Source organism: Ovis aries, chromosome 7 (genome assembly GCF_016772045.2).
Source record: "Ovis aries strain OAR_USU_Benz2616 breed Rambouillet chromosome 7, ARS-UI_Ramb_v3.0, whole genome shotgun sequence".
NCBI classification, from domain to species: Eukaryota; Metazoa; Chordata; class Mammalia; order Artiodactyla; family Bovidae; genus Ovis; species Ovis aries.
The window spans coordinates 12,102,328-12,117,897 of NC_056060.1; the positions used below are offsets into that span (position 1 = coordinate 12,102,328).

At 39.9% G+C, this 15,570-nt stretch overlaps 1 protein-coding gene across 2 annotated transcripts in view; it reads right to left on the bottom strand.

Annotated features, from left to right (window-relative positions):
* Positions 1 to 8,905, bottom strand: part of CLPX (caseinolytic mitochondrial matrix peptidase chaperone subunit X) — a 44,682-nt gene extending 35,777 nt beyond the window's left edge. For both annotated transcript variants that reach the window (XM_027971499.2, XM_027971498.2), the window contains exons 1-3: positions 8,635 to 8,905; positions 2,354 to 2,514; positions 900 to 1,017 (exon numbers count right to left, since the gene is read on the bottom strand). In XM_027971499.2, coding sequence (XP_027827300.2) covers positions 900 to 1,017; positions 2,354 to 2,514; positions 8,635 to 8,713 — 358 coding nt within the window. In that variant the 5' untranslated portion in view covers positions 8,714 to 8,905. The remainder of the gene's footprint in view (positions 1 to 899; positions 1,018 to 2,353; positions 2,515 to 8,634) is intronic.
* Between the last annotated feature and the right edge of the window lie 6,665 nt (positions 8,906 to 15,570).

Sequence of the window (15,570 nt, forward strand, 5' to 3'; positions counted from 1 at the left end):
TCGCTCAGTCGTGCCCAACTCTTTGTGACCACACAGACTGCAGCCCATCAGGCTCCTCTGTCCATGGAATTCTCCAGGTAAGAATACTGGAGTGAGTTGGCATTTCCTTCTCCAGGGGATCTTCGCAACACAGGGATAAAACCCCAGTCTCCCATGTTCCAAGCTGATTCTTTTCCATCTGAACAACCAGGGAAGCCCAAGAATACAGGAGTTGGTAGCCTATCCCCTCTCCAGGAGATCTTCCTGACCCAGGAGTAGAACTGGGGTCTCCCACATTGCAGGCAGATTCTCTACCAGCTGAGCTACCAGGGAAGCCCTTATACCATGTTAGCAACATCTACAGCAGTCCCTTAAAAAGCTAAACAGTTACCATCTCACCAAGCCATTCCATTCCTAAGCATATAGCCTGCCTCTCGGGGCTCGTCTCAACACAGCTTAACCATTAAGAATTGTTTATCTACTAAAATTGCTGGGTGGCTCAGATGGTAAAGAATTCACCTGCAATGCAGGAGACCCAGGTTCAATCCCTGGGTTGGGACGATCCCCTGGAGAAGGGAATGCCAACTCATTCCAGTACTCTTACCTGGAGAATTCCATGGACAGAGGAGCCTAGTGGACTATAGTTCACAGGGTCACAAAGAGTTGGACATGACTAAGTGACGAACACACACAAGCAAAACAAGGAAGCAAAGAGTTTTCTTAAATTATCTTATACCGTAACAGTTCAAAGCATTACTAGTCCAAGAGATTTTTAGTATCTGGTGACCATAAGAGAGACTATTGTAAGTTCAGGAAAAAAATAATTCTGATGTATATAAGATATAATGTATATACTTCCGTGCAATTAATGACTTACAGAAAAGGCAGGGAAAAAGAAGAACAGAAAAAATAATACTTACACACAAAGGTCTCTACGTGTGTGCATAAGTCACCACATTTAGGACAGCGAAGCTGGTTTCCACCTTTCCCAGAATTTCCAGAGCCTGATTTCTTACTGCTTCCTTCACTTGCTGATTTCTAATGTTTGTGCAAGAAAAGAAAAAGTGTCAATTATTACTTTCAGGCAACCGCCACGCAACTTGTTTGTATTTAAATTTATGTTTATATTGTTTGTAAATTAATCTTATAAAAAAACTAGTTCTAGTAAAAACATTTACTGTTTCCCTTCTTTACATGGTATGATCCAGCGTGTATATTAGCTTTTTTTCCATGACAGTAAATACTAGAGGAAAAAAATGTCAATAAGCATTAGTAACTAAAAAACTTACTATGAAATTGAACTGAGAGTTATTACCATGACAAGTAGTGACTCAACTTTCTTAAATCTAACTTCTGTTATCTCTAAAAAAAAGGGAGGGGATAATTTCACCTACTTTAGAGAGGCATTGTTAGGACTAAGTGTGTATATGAAAACACCTAGCATTCTGTCTCACACATATTAATAACTCAAGTGTTAGTCAAATTTGCATAATAAAAAACATGATTATTCACTGACCTAATAAAGTTACCAATCATCTGTTTCCTAGCTAGAGTTCAGTTCAGTTCAGTCACTCAGTCATGTCCGACTCTTTGGGACCCCATGGACTGCAGCACGCCAGGCCTCCCTGTCCATCACCAACTCCCAGAGCCTACTCAAACTCATGTCCATTGAGTCAGCGATGCCATCCAACCATCTCATCCTCTGTCATCCCCTTCTCCTCCTGCCTTCAATCTTGCCCAGCATCAGGATCTTTTCAAATGAGCTACAGAGTAGCCCACCATTAAGTCATACAGATATCCAAGATTGTTAGGTAGAGGATGAAGTAAGGTTTATATTATCATGAGTTTTAAGAGCTGTGTAGAAGTAGAAAAGGATGGCTATTCTTAATCCAACCAACCATCAGACTGACTACATAAATTATTTAATGAAGCTTCTTTACTGTGTTGGGGTGTTAGAAATTTTAATTATTGCTTACCAATGAAATGCTTATCAAATAATGTTATGGTTCAGGCTGATACACAAAATAAAAATACATAAAATTCTTCACATCATCTTATATCTCCTACAGAAAACATGGGCTTCCCTGCTGACTCAGCAGTAAAGAAACTGCTTGTAATGCAGGAGACACAGGTTTGATCCCTAGGTAGGGCAGATCCCCTGGAGAAGAGAATGGCAACTCAGTCTAGCACTCTTGCCTGGGAAATGCAGGACAGAGTCACCTGGTGGGCTACAGTCCATGCGGTCACGAAGAGTAGGATACAACTTAGCAACCAAACAATGAAAACATATAACCAATGAAATACAGAGTACTATTATATTTGTTTAAATGAGGGAACTCACATATGTATATAGATGCCAATAAAGATAAAATACCTTATTTCCATCTCCAGAGCCATCTTTACTTATCCCATCTCTTGAGGCAAAGTATGCTGGTGTTTCTGTAAAAGCTCTAAAAGGAGCTCTTCGTAGAAGCTGAGTTTCAAAGGTCCCAAGCCTTCCTAAAACTGGTATATGAATACGACTACAAGAAATACCTGAAAATACAATGAAATTTATTTAGTCTACACATCAAATATTAACACGTCTTCAATAAATCCCCTGGAAACAAAAATCCCTTAAGCATTAAGGAAGTTGAAAAAGTTACATTTTTCACAGCAATAGTACAAACTGGTGACACCATCCTCAAAAACTGGCCAGACCTGTGCTTTGGAAGTGAGGAAAGACCAGCGACAACAATTAATGGCCCTTTCAAAGTGTGAAAGGGGAACAAGGGCATTTAAGTTCTATACTGTTATATGTCTTATATCTACCAACAAGAACAAACAAAATGTAAATAAATAGGTGTCTAGATCTGTTCTATGGGATCATTGTTTGCTGACTCCTGCTTCTCTGCATATAAATACAAAATAAACTCCCAAATAAATTACAGTCATTGGCAAAAGAGCCATACTCCATATTGTGAGGCAGTATTCCCCAAGTCGGTCCTTAAAAGACTGCTCCCTACACAAGATAACTGAATGGTCGTAAGTTAAACAAAATTCCACAGACCTCAATACCCTAGAGCTACTTAGAATCTTGCAAAAGCTAATAAGGTACATTGGCCATGAAGCAAGTTTCCCAGACTGCTATTAGGAGGTGATTAAACAACACTGGGGGCGAGGCCGGTGGTGGTGGTGAACACTTAGATAAACTTAAGAAACTGATTTTGCCTCCCTCATTTTATTTCCTGCACAATTCACAACTTAGGATTTAATTTCTACACTTGTTAGGGCTTTTTAAAAGATACACACATGTATATGCTGTATTCAAATACAAAAACTGGTTTAAAATTATGTAGTTAAAATAATTCAAAAACAATTGCTTAGTTGTGTAACTGTTTTATTAACAACCCCCTCCCATTTTCCAACTCCTTTTACACTGAATAACTTATCACCGTGCCATCTCCAGTTCCACAAGGCACAAAAATGAACCCACCAAATTACTCAGCAAAGATACAAAGAGGAAAAAAATTTTATTTCTATATAAATTCACAAAGAACACCAAAAAAGGATTATAACATCCCGGTCCCTAACCCCAAAAGTATAAAATTTTGCTTAACACTATTAAGCTTGAATATTGAGGGAAAAAAAAATTGATGCATTCCTTATAAGTAACATTTTCAAGACATTTCAAATTTTCTCAAGTGTAACATTTCCATGTTTTGCAGTAAATTATGTTAGCCATTATTCTCTCTGGTGATGCCACTGAGTCAGTGATGACTCAATGGACATGAGTTTGAGTAAACTCCGGGAGTTGGTGATGGACAGGGAGGCCTGATGTGCTGCAGTCCATGGGGTCGCAAAGAATCAGACACAACTGAGTGACTGAACTGAACTGACTCTTGTTAGATACAGTTTATGAAATTTAAGCTAAACGTTAATGTTTTTTCAAGGACATAGTATGTATTTAAAGACTATGTCCCTCTAAGAAGCAAGTTTAGACAAAGTTTCAGGAGAGAGGGATAGATGAAATCAAGAATGCAGAAAGCTGAATGTACCTTGGGGCTGGGTGATGGATATCTGGGGGTTCAGTGTTCTATTTTGTGTATGCCTGAGAACATCCATTAAATGAAAGACTAGCATAATATAATAATTTACTATAATCTATGTAACAAGTCTAATCTTTTAACTGAACTTTTATGATGTATTCACAAAGAAAACTACAATTATAACAACCTTTATATTTGTACCTGGATATTATATTTGTACTCAGATGTTTAGAACAAAATTTATACCTGAAGTTTCACATATAGTGTATTATTTTCCACTTACATCTTTTAAAATAGCATTTAACAATGTACAGTATCTAATACTATCAGAAAATAAGCTGAAAGGAAATTATCTTTGGGAATTTAAGAGAAATAAAAATGATGAACATGATTCTTTTAAAATCTACTTGAATAGAAAGAAAAATAAATTCTTCACTTTAAATAACTAATGAAGCAACATATGAAACCAAATTACACAGTCACCAAAGAAAATACAATTTAAAATACATGTTCATGTTATTTAGACTTCTAATTTAAGAACTTCTTTGCTGGCCCTGATAGTATGGTACTGAAGTGGTGTTTTAACATTCTATAATCTAAGGGCTACACATGATGCTATAAATACTAAACCACTGGTTCCCAAACTTGGGCATGCATTAGAATCACCTGGACGGCTTGTTAAACCACCAATTGCAGGGGATCTTCCCTAGTTCTGATTGAGAGAGTATGAGGTGGGACCCAAGAATGCATTTCTAACAAGTTCCCAGATGATGCCTATGCTGCTGGTTTGAGGACCACACTTTTTAAAACCACCATACAAAACAATGTAAATGACCAGTCATTCACCAATCAGGTAACATCTTCACAGAAAGCACAGCAGCAAGCCAATCAGGAATTGTTAACCCTTTTTTTTTCGTCCTCTGGCACACTGGTGAAGCCTATTCAGAACATTTTTAAATGTACAGAATAAAATATATAGGAACCCAATCATCCTGAAGTAGTTAATATATTTTTAAAATATGCTTCTTAACAAAATTAAACAAGATCTAACAGCTTTTAAAATAACCATGATTTCAAAGTAGTGGAAAGTGTAAACAATATTTTGGGCTATCAGCAATGCAATGCGAAATGAAAACATCTGTGATTTAGACTGGTGGCAATTCCACAGGTATTGCTAATACTACTACAGTTTCTTGCCTATATTTATAACTGGAGGAAATGCTACATTTCTCTCAGAGACTAGTGAAAATAAAGTTCAAAGAGCCTCTGAATTTTATCCCTGGGCCTTTTGGAAGCCTGTGAACCCAGGTGAAAAACACCTAAAAGCCAAACAAGGGCAAGTATTTATGTGAAGTATATTTCAAAAGACTACTTGGCAGTAATGACAGAAGACAGTTAAAAGTTAAACCACTTACAAACTTCTGTCATAAAGATAAACCTTTGAGTTTCAGAGCAGCTGTTTTTTAAAAACTATATATTAGAATAAGGTATAATGATTTTAGGGCTTTTAAGAACAGGAGAATATTTTATTCAATTTCTAAATACTTAACTTCCTATATTCAATCTTAAACTAAGCATTCTCCAAAAATACACCAATGATTCAGCTTAAAAGATAAATTGATCTTTGATTTGCATTTTAGAAACAGAGCAAAAGAACTAATGAAAATTTTAAACTAGCTATTTGTAGTGACATATTTAAGCATTTAACAACTTATGAAATGGCAAATCAAGTTGGATGCTCTCTTAAACACTAGACCCTTAACACAAATTGGAGACAAAATTCAACAAACACTCATGGTGCTTGCAATTTAGTAGATACTTACTGCTTTTAATAATCTCAACTTTTTACTTTATGTCCAAGTTACTACTTCAGGAATTCTCAATACTTATTAATAAAGAAAAATAACATGACTCCTGTAATAGCCTTCCTCAAGTTTAAAAATATTTGACAGGTTTTCACTAACGCTATTAATCTACTGGTCTGAAGGTGAACATGCCCAAGAAAAGAGAAGTGATTAGGAAATAGTGTATAATTTCATAAATAAAGATGTTCTATCACTTATTCATTTTGTCTTATTTATTTTGTATTGGATTTAATCACAAGATAGGGAGGGAACTAAAATCTAGCTAAAAACTATTAAGTTAGGCACATTACGTAACTATCATGAGAATTATGGATGCCAACCAACAAGTTTGAGCATCTTCAAATCTTCATTTACATCCTTATGAGGTGACACCCTTCCAATGGAAAAGAACAGAAAACATCCAGAAATCAAGAGAGTTATACAGAATCACACAACTCTCACAGCCAAATTCAGATCAAGTATTGTCACTGAGGATTTTTTAAATGGAATCAAACATTTTTGAACGCACATATTTAGAATGCAAACTGACTGTTATATATGCAAGGTACATTTTAAAAACACATACACCAATAGTGAAAACACCAGCAATCTGAGCAAAAAAAATATTTAAAATTTTTACTTTAACATGCATTTCATATTCAAAGAGAACAGTGAAGAAAATATTAAATTGGATACATATAGCCCAACAGGGAAAGAAAACAGATCCGGTGTCTAGTATGACAGCTTATCAAGTAATTTTTCAAACTACCATTTAAAATTTTAAAAGTATAACATGACAGATAAAGGAACAGAAACAGAACAGCACTGTACTTCAGAGGAGTTATGACATCTCCCCTTTTATTCTTAAATCACTGTACAATTTCCTGTGAGAAGACTATATTGATGAGATTATTTAATTATGTTGAAATTCTTAACTAATTGTAAGAATAATACACTAAAGTTCAATTCTAATTTTTCTTTCACTCTCTTCCTCTTTCCAGGAATTCTAAATAAAAATAACCTTCTTGGAGGTTTTTCAGCTTTAAAAAAAATTATCTTTATATTTTTGTAGACGTATGTATAGAGTTTCTACCATGGAAAAGAAACATTTTATGTAATTAAGCCTTGGGAAAGTCTCAAATCCATGTGAAAACCATTTAATGTTTCATTGTCACATAGAAATATTAAATTCTATAATGATATTGGGTAATATCTCACATTTAAAGTTTAACTTACTCCTTTACAGTAAAAGCTATGGTTTGGTATTTCTGAAAAGCTCTAGTAAACTTGTATTAACTGAGAAACAAACAGATAATTCCTAAATAAGCCATTAATTTTCTACTTACCTAAGGACAGATTTAATTTTTTAAATTAACTTTTATTGGAGTATAGTTGCTTTACTAAACTTAATTTTTAAAGAAGCTGTTGTTTTGAAAAGACAAATAAACAACTGCACCACTTCCTATAATTCAGTTTTCAGGGACAATTGATAGAAATGAAGACTTTTGTCAAAAGGAGCCTTCCCTACCCAAGGACACCCACATATTTCATACAGGCCCAGAAACAATATTATTCTTTGTCTAGTTCTCTAAACTTGAAGGTGAGGACTTATTCCCCCCTCCATCTCCAGCACCAAAACAGGGCCTGGCACACAGGAGGCTGTCAACAAGTGTGTCAGATAAATGAATTCAACTGTCACTTTCAACTGTTTGCAACTCGAAGTTCCTAGAATATGGATGTCTACTTGTTCAGGGTTAACAGTGTCTGGAGGCTAAATTCACTCCTTTATATTTACATACCATTTTAGGAAATGCTTCTGCCCACACAACCTCATTTAATCCCTGTGTGAAATAAACTGTCAGAAAATAAACATTTAGTAAACAGTAAGGATTTTACAATGATGCTAAATATTAGGAATAGAAGGCTTTCCCCCTCCGCCCCGAGATCACAAGCTGATAATCCAAAACAAAACGAATTTGCCTAGACCTTAGTGATTAAAACAGGATCTAGCCTGTTGTCAGCTATTCATAGATTTAGGGAACAGAAAAATGGTTTCTTTTCCGGAATCTCTTGGCTGGGGTACCATCTCTTCGCAACTCCTGATAAACTGAAAGGAAAGGTAAACAAGCGCCACCCTTCAAAAACTACTTGCGGCTGTCAAGTTAGCAGACCCGGCAAACGACTGCTGAGACACCCAAGTACTTCAAAAACAACTGCTGAGCGAACCGGCACCTCCTCAGACGCTTTCCCGCGGCCGCCTAGGAACAGCACGAGTCCGGTTTACGTCCCGGCGTGAGCGACCGCACAATGACTGTGACACCCGAGGCCTCGCGTGGCCAGCGCTCGGGACGGCCGGGTCGGCGCCCCGAGGCCCCAGGGGATCCCAACAGTGGCAGCCCTCCATCCGGGCCCGAGGGGAAGCCGGCCAGGCTCCGGAAGAGGAACCGCAGTCAGAGCAGCCGGCAGTCCCCGGAGGAGCTCTGAGTGGGGTCTGGGGACACTTTATAACAAACGGAGCAATTTGTCCCCCGCTTTCAGGGTTTCTGCGAAGCGGCCACATGCTAGCCCCAAAGGCCTGAAAGCCAGCGGGTTGGGGAACACAGGGGTTCACCTCAAATGTGAGAAACAGCTGCTCCAGAGGTTGGCAGAGTCCCATGCCACGGAAGGGGGGGTGCCAGGAGAAGCACCGAGTGGTGGGGGCGGTCTCTTGCCCTCCCCGGAGTCTCCACCGCCCGCCAGGACACTCCTGGATGAAGGGCTCAGGTGAGGGACTACTTCGTTACCTCTTTGAGCGGAGACGAGCGATGAGCTAAAGATTCGCGCGGCCGCCGCGCCGCAAGTACAAGCTCCGCAGCCCGACATCTCCGCGGGGCCTAGGCCGGGGCTTCGCCCCCAGCGGCCTTCTGGGTCTCAGCGGCCGACTCTTTCTCGCAAAGTTCGCTCCCTTAGCTTCGGAATCTCTTGCCCGCTCTAGGCCCAGTGCAGCGTTGACCCGCTTGGCACCAGGAGCTCCGCTCTCTTCGTGCCCCACTGCCGTCTACTCAATAGACACCTAACCCCCCCACCCTCCCCCTCCTCCTTCCCCCGCTCCCCCCCTCCCCGCCCACCGGGCCCCGGGAGCGTGCGCGCGCCTGCGTCCTAGGTCTCGGGAGGGGCGTGGACACGCGCTGCGCGTGCGTGCGTGGGACATCGATGTACGGCGAGGGGAAGCGAAGGAGGCGGTGACCTGGGCTCCAATGAGCAGGCTCCTATGGCAGACGGCCGATCCGAACTGGGGAACTACAAGTCCCGACAAACGATTCTTCCGGAAGTCTCTAGAGTTGAAAAGTTTGCGATAGAAGCGGAGAGATGCATGCTGGGAGTTGTAGTCCCAACTCGTCTCAGTAAACTGATCATTTTCGACTCTTGGCTGGGAAGGTCAAAGTGAGACCGGTGGCTTGACCGACCTCGAGAAGTCTTGAAAGCCGCCGATTCAGTAAGAGTCGATAAGTTCCTTCTTCCGAGGGTTCCACATCCTTATCTTTAGGAACACGGAAGTGGTGGCATTTTTTTACCAAGTTCTCAAGCCACTCTGTTGATTACAGCTCTCTTTCCTTGCTTTTTCAAGCCTAGTGGTGATAACTTCCAGCCATTGCTAGTCCTGGGGTTCTTTACAGTCCTCTGTCCCCCTTAAAGCTGAGCACACTTTGGTAAATAGTTACTTCATTCAGCTCTCTTCTGTTACCCTTCCACCCCTGCGTGTGTATGGCTGCTTTCTCTCTGGATATCTAAAGCAAATCAACCAGCTAGCTGACAAGGTGCCGGATGGTGACAAATGAATATTTTCCCATCCGGGTGGGCACCAAATTACTTTGTATATAAGATTCTGATCAACTCCGAAGCCCTGAGAAATTGCCAAGTGAGCTTGGATATCTTCAGTTCTGAGCTGGGGGAGGAGGGAGGGGAAGGAGAGAGTAGGGGGAGGACGACACGCAAGCCAAAGTCAAAGTTATTTAACCATCATCAGTCTTGGATCAGAGAAATGTGACTTATAGTTTCCCAAGTCTGGCCATGAGAAGGGGCATTGGCCTTGGCCCAGGCCACATGTGATTTTTGTCTTTCTGGGTGCTAACTCCTAGTGCTAACTCCTAGTACTCCTTCAGCTTAAAGTGACAGAGACCAAAAGGGAGCCCAGGTCTTAACTCAGCTGCCTTCATGAATAGAATTTTCAGAGAGTATAGACTCTAAAGTTCCTTCATCCCAGTGTTTTCAAACTGCGTTTCTAGGATTCCCTCAGAAGCCAAACCTCTTTGTAGGTGTGAGGGGACTAAGAGAGGGGAACTCCCCAAACCCTCCTTCAAGCCACTGCTGAAGTCAATCAGAACAGCTCTGCTTTAATAAACTGTTTAATTTATTGAGGTTTTGCTTGAAAATACAGTTGTTCTCCTTTAAAACAATGTTTGAAAACCATTGATTCTAGGACAAACTTCTTTGAGCAGTAAGCTAAGTAGGTCTCCTGGAATCTTTAACACCCAATTTAATCCTTTCATTCCACTCTATCTTCTATTTCAATTATATACACATTTTCCTATTATTATATAAAGAAGTTATTTGCTAAAATTTATAGATTGCTATGAATCAAGATGAATAAAAGCGTTAGTTAGGCCAGGTCTCAACTGGAGGCACCCTATGAAAACTCCTTTCTCTGACTGTCCTAAGGACTTGACTTATTCAGTCAGCAAATATTTATTGAGTGCCAATTACATGCCAGACACTGAGGAAATTGCATTGAACAAAACAAAAATGTTTCATGAAGCTTCTAGTGGGGAAAAATAAGATGGTATGTAAACAAAAATATCTGACATTGCTATGATGACATAGTTCAGTTCAGTTCAGTCACTCAGTCGTATCCGACTCTTAGCAACCCCACTGACTGCAGCACACCAGGCTTCCCTGTCCATCACCAACTCCCAGAGCTTACTCAAACTCACATCCATCAATTCGGTGATGCCATCCAACCATCTCATCCTCTATCATCCCCTTCTTCTCCCGCCTTCAGTCTTTCCCAGCATCAGGGTCTTTTCCAGTGAGTCAGTTCTTCACATCAGGTGGCCAAAGTATTGCAGTTTCAGCTTCAGCATCAGTCCTTCAATGAACATTCAGGACTGATTTCCCTTAGGATTGACTGCTTGGGTCTCCTTGCAGTCCAAGGGACTCTCAAGAGTCTTTTCCAACACCACAGTTCAAAAGCATCAATTCTTTGGTGCTCAGCTTTCTTTATAGTCCAACTCTCATATCCGTATATGACTACTGGAAAAACCATAGCTTTGAGTAACAAACTTTTGTCAGCAAAGTAATTCTCTGCTTTTTAATATGCTGTCTAGGTTGCTCATATCCTTTTTTCCAAGGAGCAAGCATCTTTGAAGTTCATATCTGTAGTCACCATCTGCAGTGATTTTGGAGCCCCCATAAGTAAGATCTCACTCTTTCCATTGTTTCCCCATTTATTTGCCATGAAGTGATGGGACCAGATGCCATAATCTTAGTTTTCTGAATGTTGAGTTTTAAGCCAACTTTTCACTCTTCTTTCACTTTCATCAAGAGTCTTCTTAGGTCTTCTTCACTTTCTGCCATAAGGATGGTATCATCTGCATATCTGAGGTTATTGATATTTCTCCTGGCAATCTTGATTCCAGCTTATGCTTCTTCCAGCCCAGCGTTTCTCATAATATACTCTGCATAGAAGTTAAATAAGCAGGGTGACAATATGCAGCCTTGACCTATTCCTTTCCCAATTTGGAACCAGTCTGTTGTTCCATGTCCAGTTCTAACTGTTGCTTCTTGACCTGCATACAGATTTCTCAGGAGGCAGGTCAGGTGATCTGGTATTCCCATCTCTTTAAGAATTTTCCATAATTTGTTGTGATCCACACTGTCAAAGGCTTTGGCAGAAGCAGATGTTTTTCTGGAACTCTCTCACTTTTTTGATGATCCAGCAGATGTTGACAATTTGATCCCTAGTTCCTCTGCCTTCTCTAAATCCAGCTTGAACATCTGGAAGTTCACGGTTCATGTGTTGAAACCTGGCTTGGAGAATAGCATTACTTTGCTAGCGTGTGAGATGAGTGCAATTGTGCAGTAGTTTGAACATTCTTTGGCATTGCCTTTCTTTGAGATTGGAATGAAAACTGGCCTTTTCCAGTCCCGTGGCCACTGCTGAGTTTTCCAAATTTGCTGGCATATTGAGTGCAGCACTTTCACAGCATCATCTTTCAGGATTTGAAATAGCTCAACTGGAACTCCATCACCTCCACTAGCTTTGTTTGTAGTGATGCTTCCTGAGGCCCACTTGACTTCACATTTCAGGTTGTCTGGCTCTAGGTGAGTAATCAAACCATCATGGTTATCTGGGTCATGAAGATCTTTTTTGTATAGTTCTTGTGTATATTCTTGCCACCTCTTAATATCTTCTGCTTCTGTTAGGTCCATACCATTTCTGTCCTTTATTGTGTCCATCTTTGCATGAAATGGTCCCTTGGTATCTCTAATTTTCTTGAAGAGATCTCTGGTCTTTCCTATCCTATTGTTTTCCTCTATTTCTTTGCACTGATCACTGAGGAATGCTTTCTTATCTCTCCTTGGTATTCTTTGGAACTCTGCATTCAAATGAGTATATCTTTCCTTTTCTCCTTTGCCTTTACCTTCTCTTCTTTTCTCAGCTATTTGTAAGGCCTCCTCAGACAACCATTTTGCCTTTTTGCATTTTCTTTTTCTTGGGGATGGTCTTGATCACTGCCTCCTGTACAATGTCACGAACCTCTGTCCGTAGTTCTCCAGGTAGAGACTCTGTCTATCAGATCTAATCCCTAAATCTATTTGTCACTTCCACTGTATAATCGTAAGGGATTTGATTTAGGTCATTTCTGAATGGTCTAGTGGTATTCCCTACTTTCAGTTCAAGTCTGAATTTGGCAATAAGGAGTTCATGATCTGAGCCACAGTCAGCTCCCGGTCTTGTTTTTGCTGACTGTATAGAGCTTCTCCATCTTTGGCTGCAAAGAATATAACCAGTCTGATTTCAGTATTGACCATCTGTTGAAGTCCATGTGTAGAGTCTTCTCTTGTGTTGTTGGAAGAGGATGTTTGCTATGACCACTGCGTTCTCTTGGCAAAACTCTGTTAGCCTTTGCCCTGCTTTGTTTTGTACTCCGAGGCCAAATTTGCCTATTCCTCCAAGTATCTCTTGACTTCCTAATTTTGCATTCCAATCCCTTATAATGAAAAGGACATCTTTTTTTGTTATTAGTTCTAGAAGATCTTCATAGATCTTGTGAATCTTCATAGAACCATTCAACTTCAGCTTCTTTAGCTGAAGGTGGTGACATTCTTCATCATAGAAATAAAATCTTGTGATGTATTCTTCTATCATTCTCAGAACAACTGAGTATTTAATTTTATTTATGGGCTGATGTTTTATGTACTTAGTCTGTATTCCCAACTGTACTATGAGTCTTCGAAGGCAGGTATTTCATTGTATACATGGGCTGAATATACAGTATAAATTCAATAAATACTTAATTAAGTAGTTGTCTTCCAACTTCTTTAGCTTGGCAGAAAGCTAGGATGGTGTTTTCAGAAAATGACATTAAATCAGAGCAAATTATAATTGGCAATAAAGATGTTAATAGATACAAATTCTACAATTTATACAATGGTTGATCCACCTGATTGAGTATCCCAGAAGGAATTCTTAGAAACTAATAAAGTAGACTTTGTCCCAGAAAGTACAAAACAAGCAGAGCTGTATACAACTTAGTTTAACTTTTTCTCAAATGTGAGCAAAGGTCATGTGGCTTTGGCATGAGACTGGTAATGGTTTTATCACACAGGCCACGTTTATTTGGTAGTTTCAGTACATCACCCCCAAACTATTCTCTGTGGGTCAAAACGTACCAGGATTTTTAGGATCAGCCCTCAACAAATCCACTACCTGGATCGGGACATGAACTTTGTGTTAGGTTCTTTGATGGTATAAATCTTACGAAGTGAAGTGGAAGTCACTCAGTCCCGTCTGACTCTTTATGACCCCATGGACTATGGCCTGGCTGCCAGGCTTCTCCATCCATGGAATTCTCCAGGCCAGAATACTGGAATGGGTAGCCGTTCCTTTCTCCAGGGGATCTTCCCAACCCAGGGACTGAACCCAGTTTTCCTGCATTGCAGGTGGAGGCTTCACCATCTGAGCCATTATTCAAATTGGGAAACTTATACATGAGGATATACCAAGACTTCCATTTGGTACTTGAGCACAGAGGAATGTTGAGTTTAAACAAAGTATCATCTGTGCTAGAAAGGGTTCAAACCTAAAAGGAACCACTTGACTATATGATAAAGGAGTCTGTTCCCAGTATTCCAAGAGTTAAAGGAGTCTGTTCCAAGTGTTCCAAGAGTCTGTTCCTAGTCACACCCTGGGGCAAAGACATTGTTCCAACCTGTGTGAGTTTCTGTCAGGCCACCCTCCCCAATCTGGATTTGGAGGCACGGAGTCATTTGAGATTTTCCCTGTGATAATACGGATCTTCTGTCAAGAAAGTGATGGCAAGTACTTACTTGTGGTCTTATCAGCTCTTTGGAACAAAATACTTTCATATCATATCAACTTTCAGCACTTTTCTGAATAGGCTTCTGTTGCTTTAAGTGAAAGTGAAGTCGCTCAGTCGAGTCCGACTCTTTGCGACCTCATGGACTGTAGCCTACCAGGCTCCCCAGTCCACAGAATTTTCCAGGCAAGAGTACAGGAGTGGGTTGCCATTTCCTTCTCCAGGGGATCTTCCCAACCCAGGGATCGAACCCGGGTCTCCCGCACTGCAGGCAGATGCTTTACCATCTGAGCCACCAGGGAAGCCCCATGTTGTTTTAAAAAGACGGTCAAATACAAAGTAGTGAATGGCTGTTTTCTTGTTTACTAATGGGAAAAGATTCATTTTGTACTTAAAGTATCTAGATTGTTCCAAAATGTGAAAGAGGATAGGGAAGGACAAACTTTAATAGGAAAGCTGTAGAAGACTTGGGAAGGGGAAATTTGTTTGTCTTGGACCATAATGATTGCAAATAATAGTCTTAAAGTATGCAGTGAAATATTAAAATTTTGCTGAAGCTGAAAAAAAAAGAAGAAAGTCAAATGTTACTTTCCAGCTCAAATAGCTTCACTTGAGTTGACTTCTTGAGTTATTTACTTTTTGTGAACTACATAACTAAAGGCACATAATATTTTAGGTCTCTACTTTACATTAACTTTTTCCTTTTATACTTGATTCCACCTCACAGGATTGTGAACACTGTGACTTGCTAAGTAAAAAATATTTTACAGGTTAGAGTCAGAGTCATCCAATCTAGCACTGGATTTTCAGATGAGGAAAGAGGCCTATGAAAAAGCAGGAGGGCACATACTGAGTCAGAAGCAAAGAGAAAAATACAGCCCAAGTCTGCTGATTTTAAAACTGTGTTTTTCAGTCTTTTCTTTTTTAACCCAAGGCTCCTTTTTATAAACAGAAAAAAATCTCCTCTACCAGAGATTTTCATACAGCCTCTCAGAGAGTCATCATTCAGTTGAGAATCACTGTATCTTCTGAATAATGACATTTCTGTTTCATAGCTGAACACTGATCCTTCAGACCAGCAGACATTGATCCTGCCAGGCAATAACAGGAGCTCAAAATGTGTATTTTAAAAGATAAAGA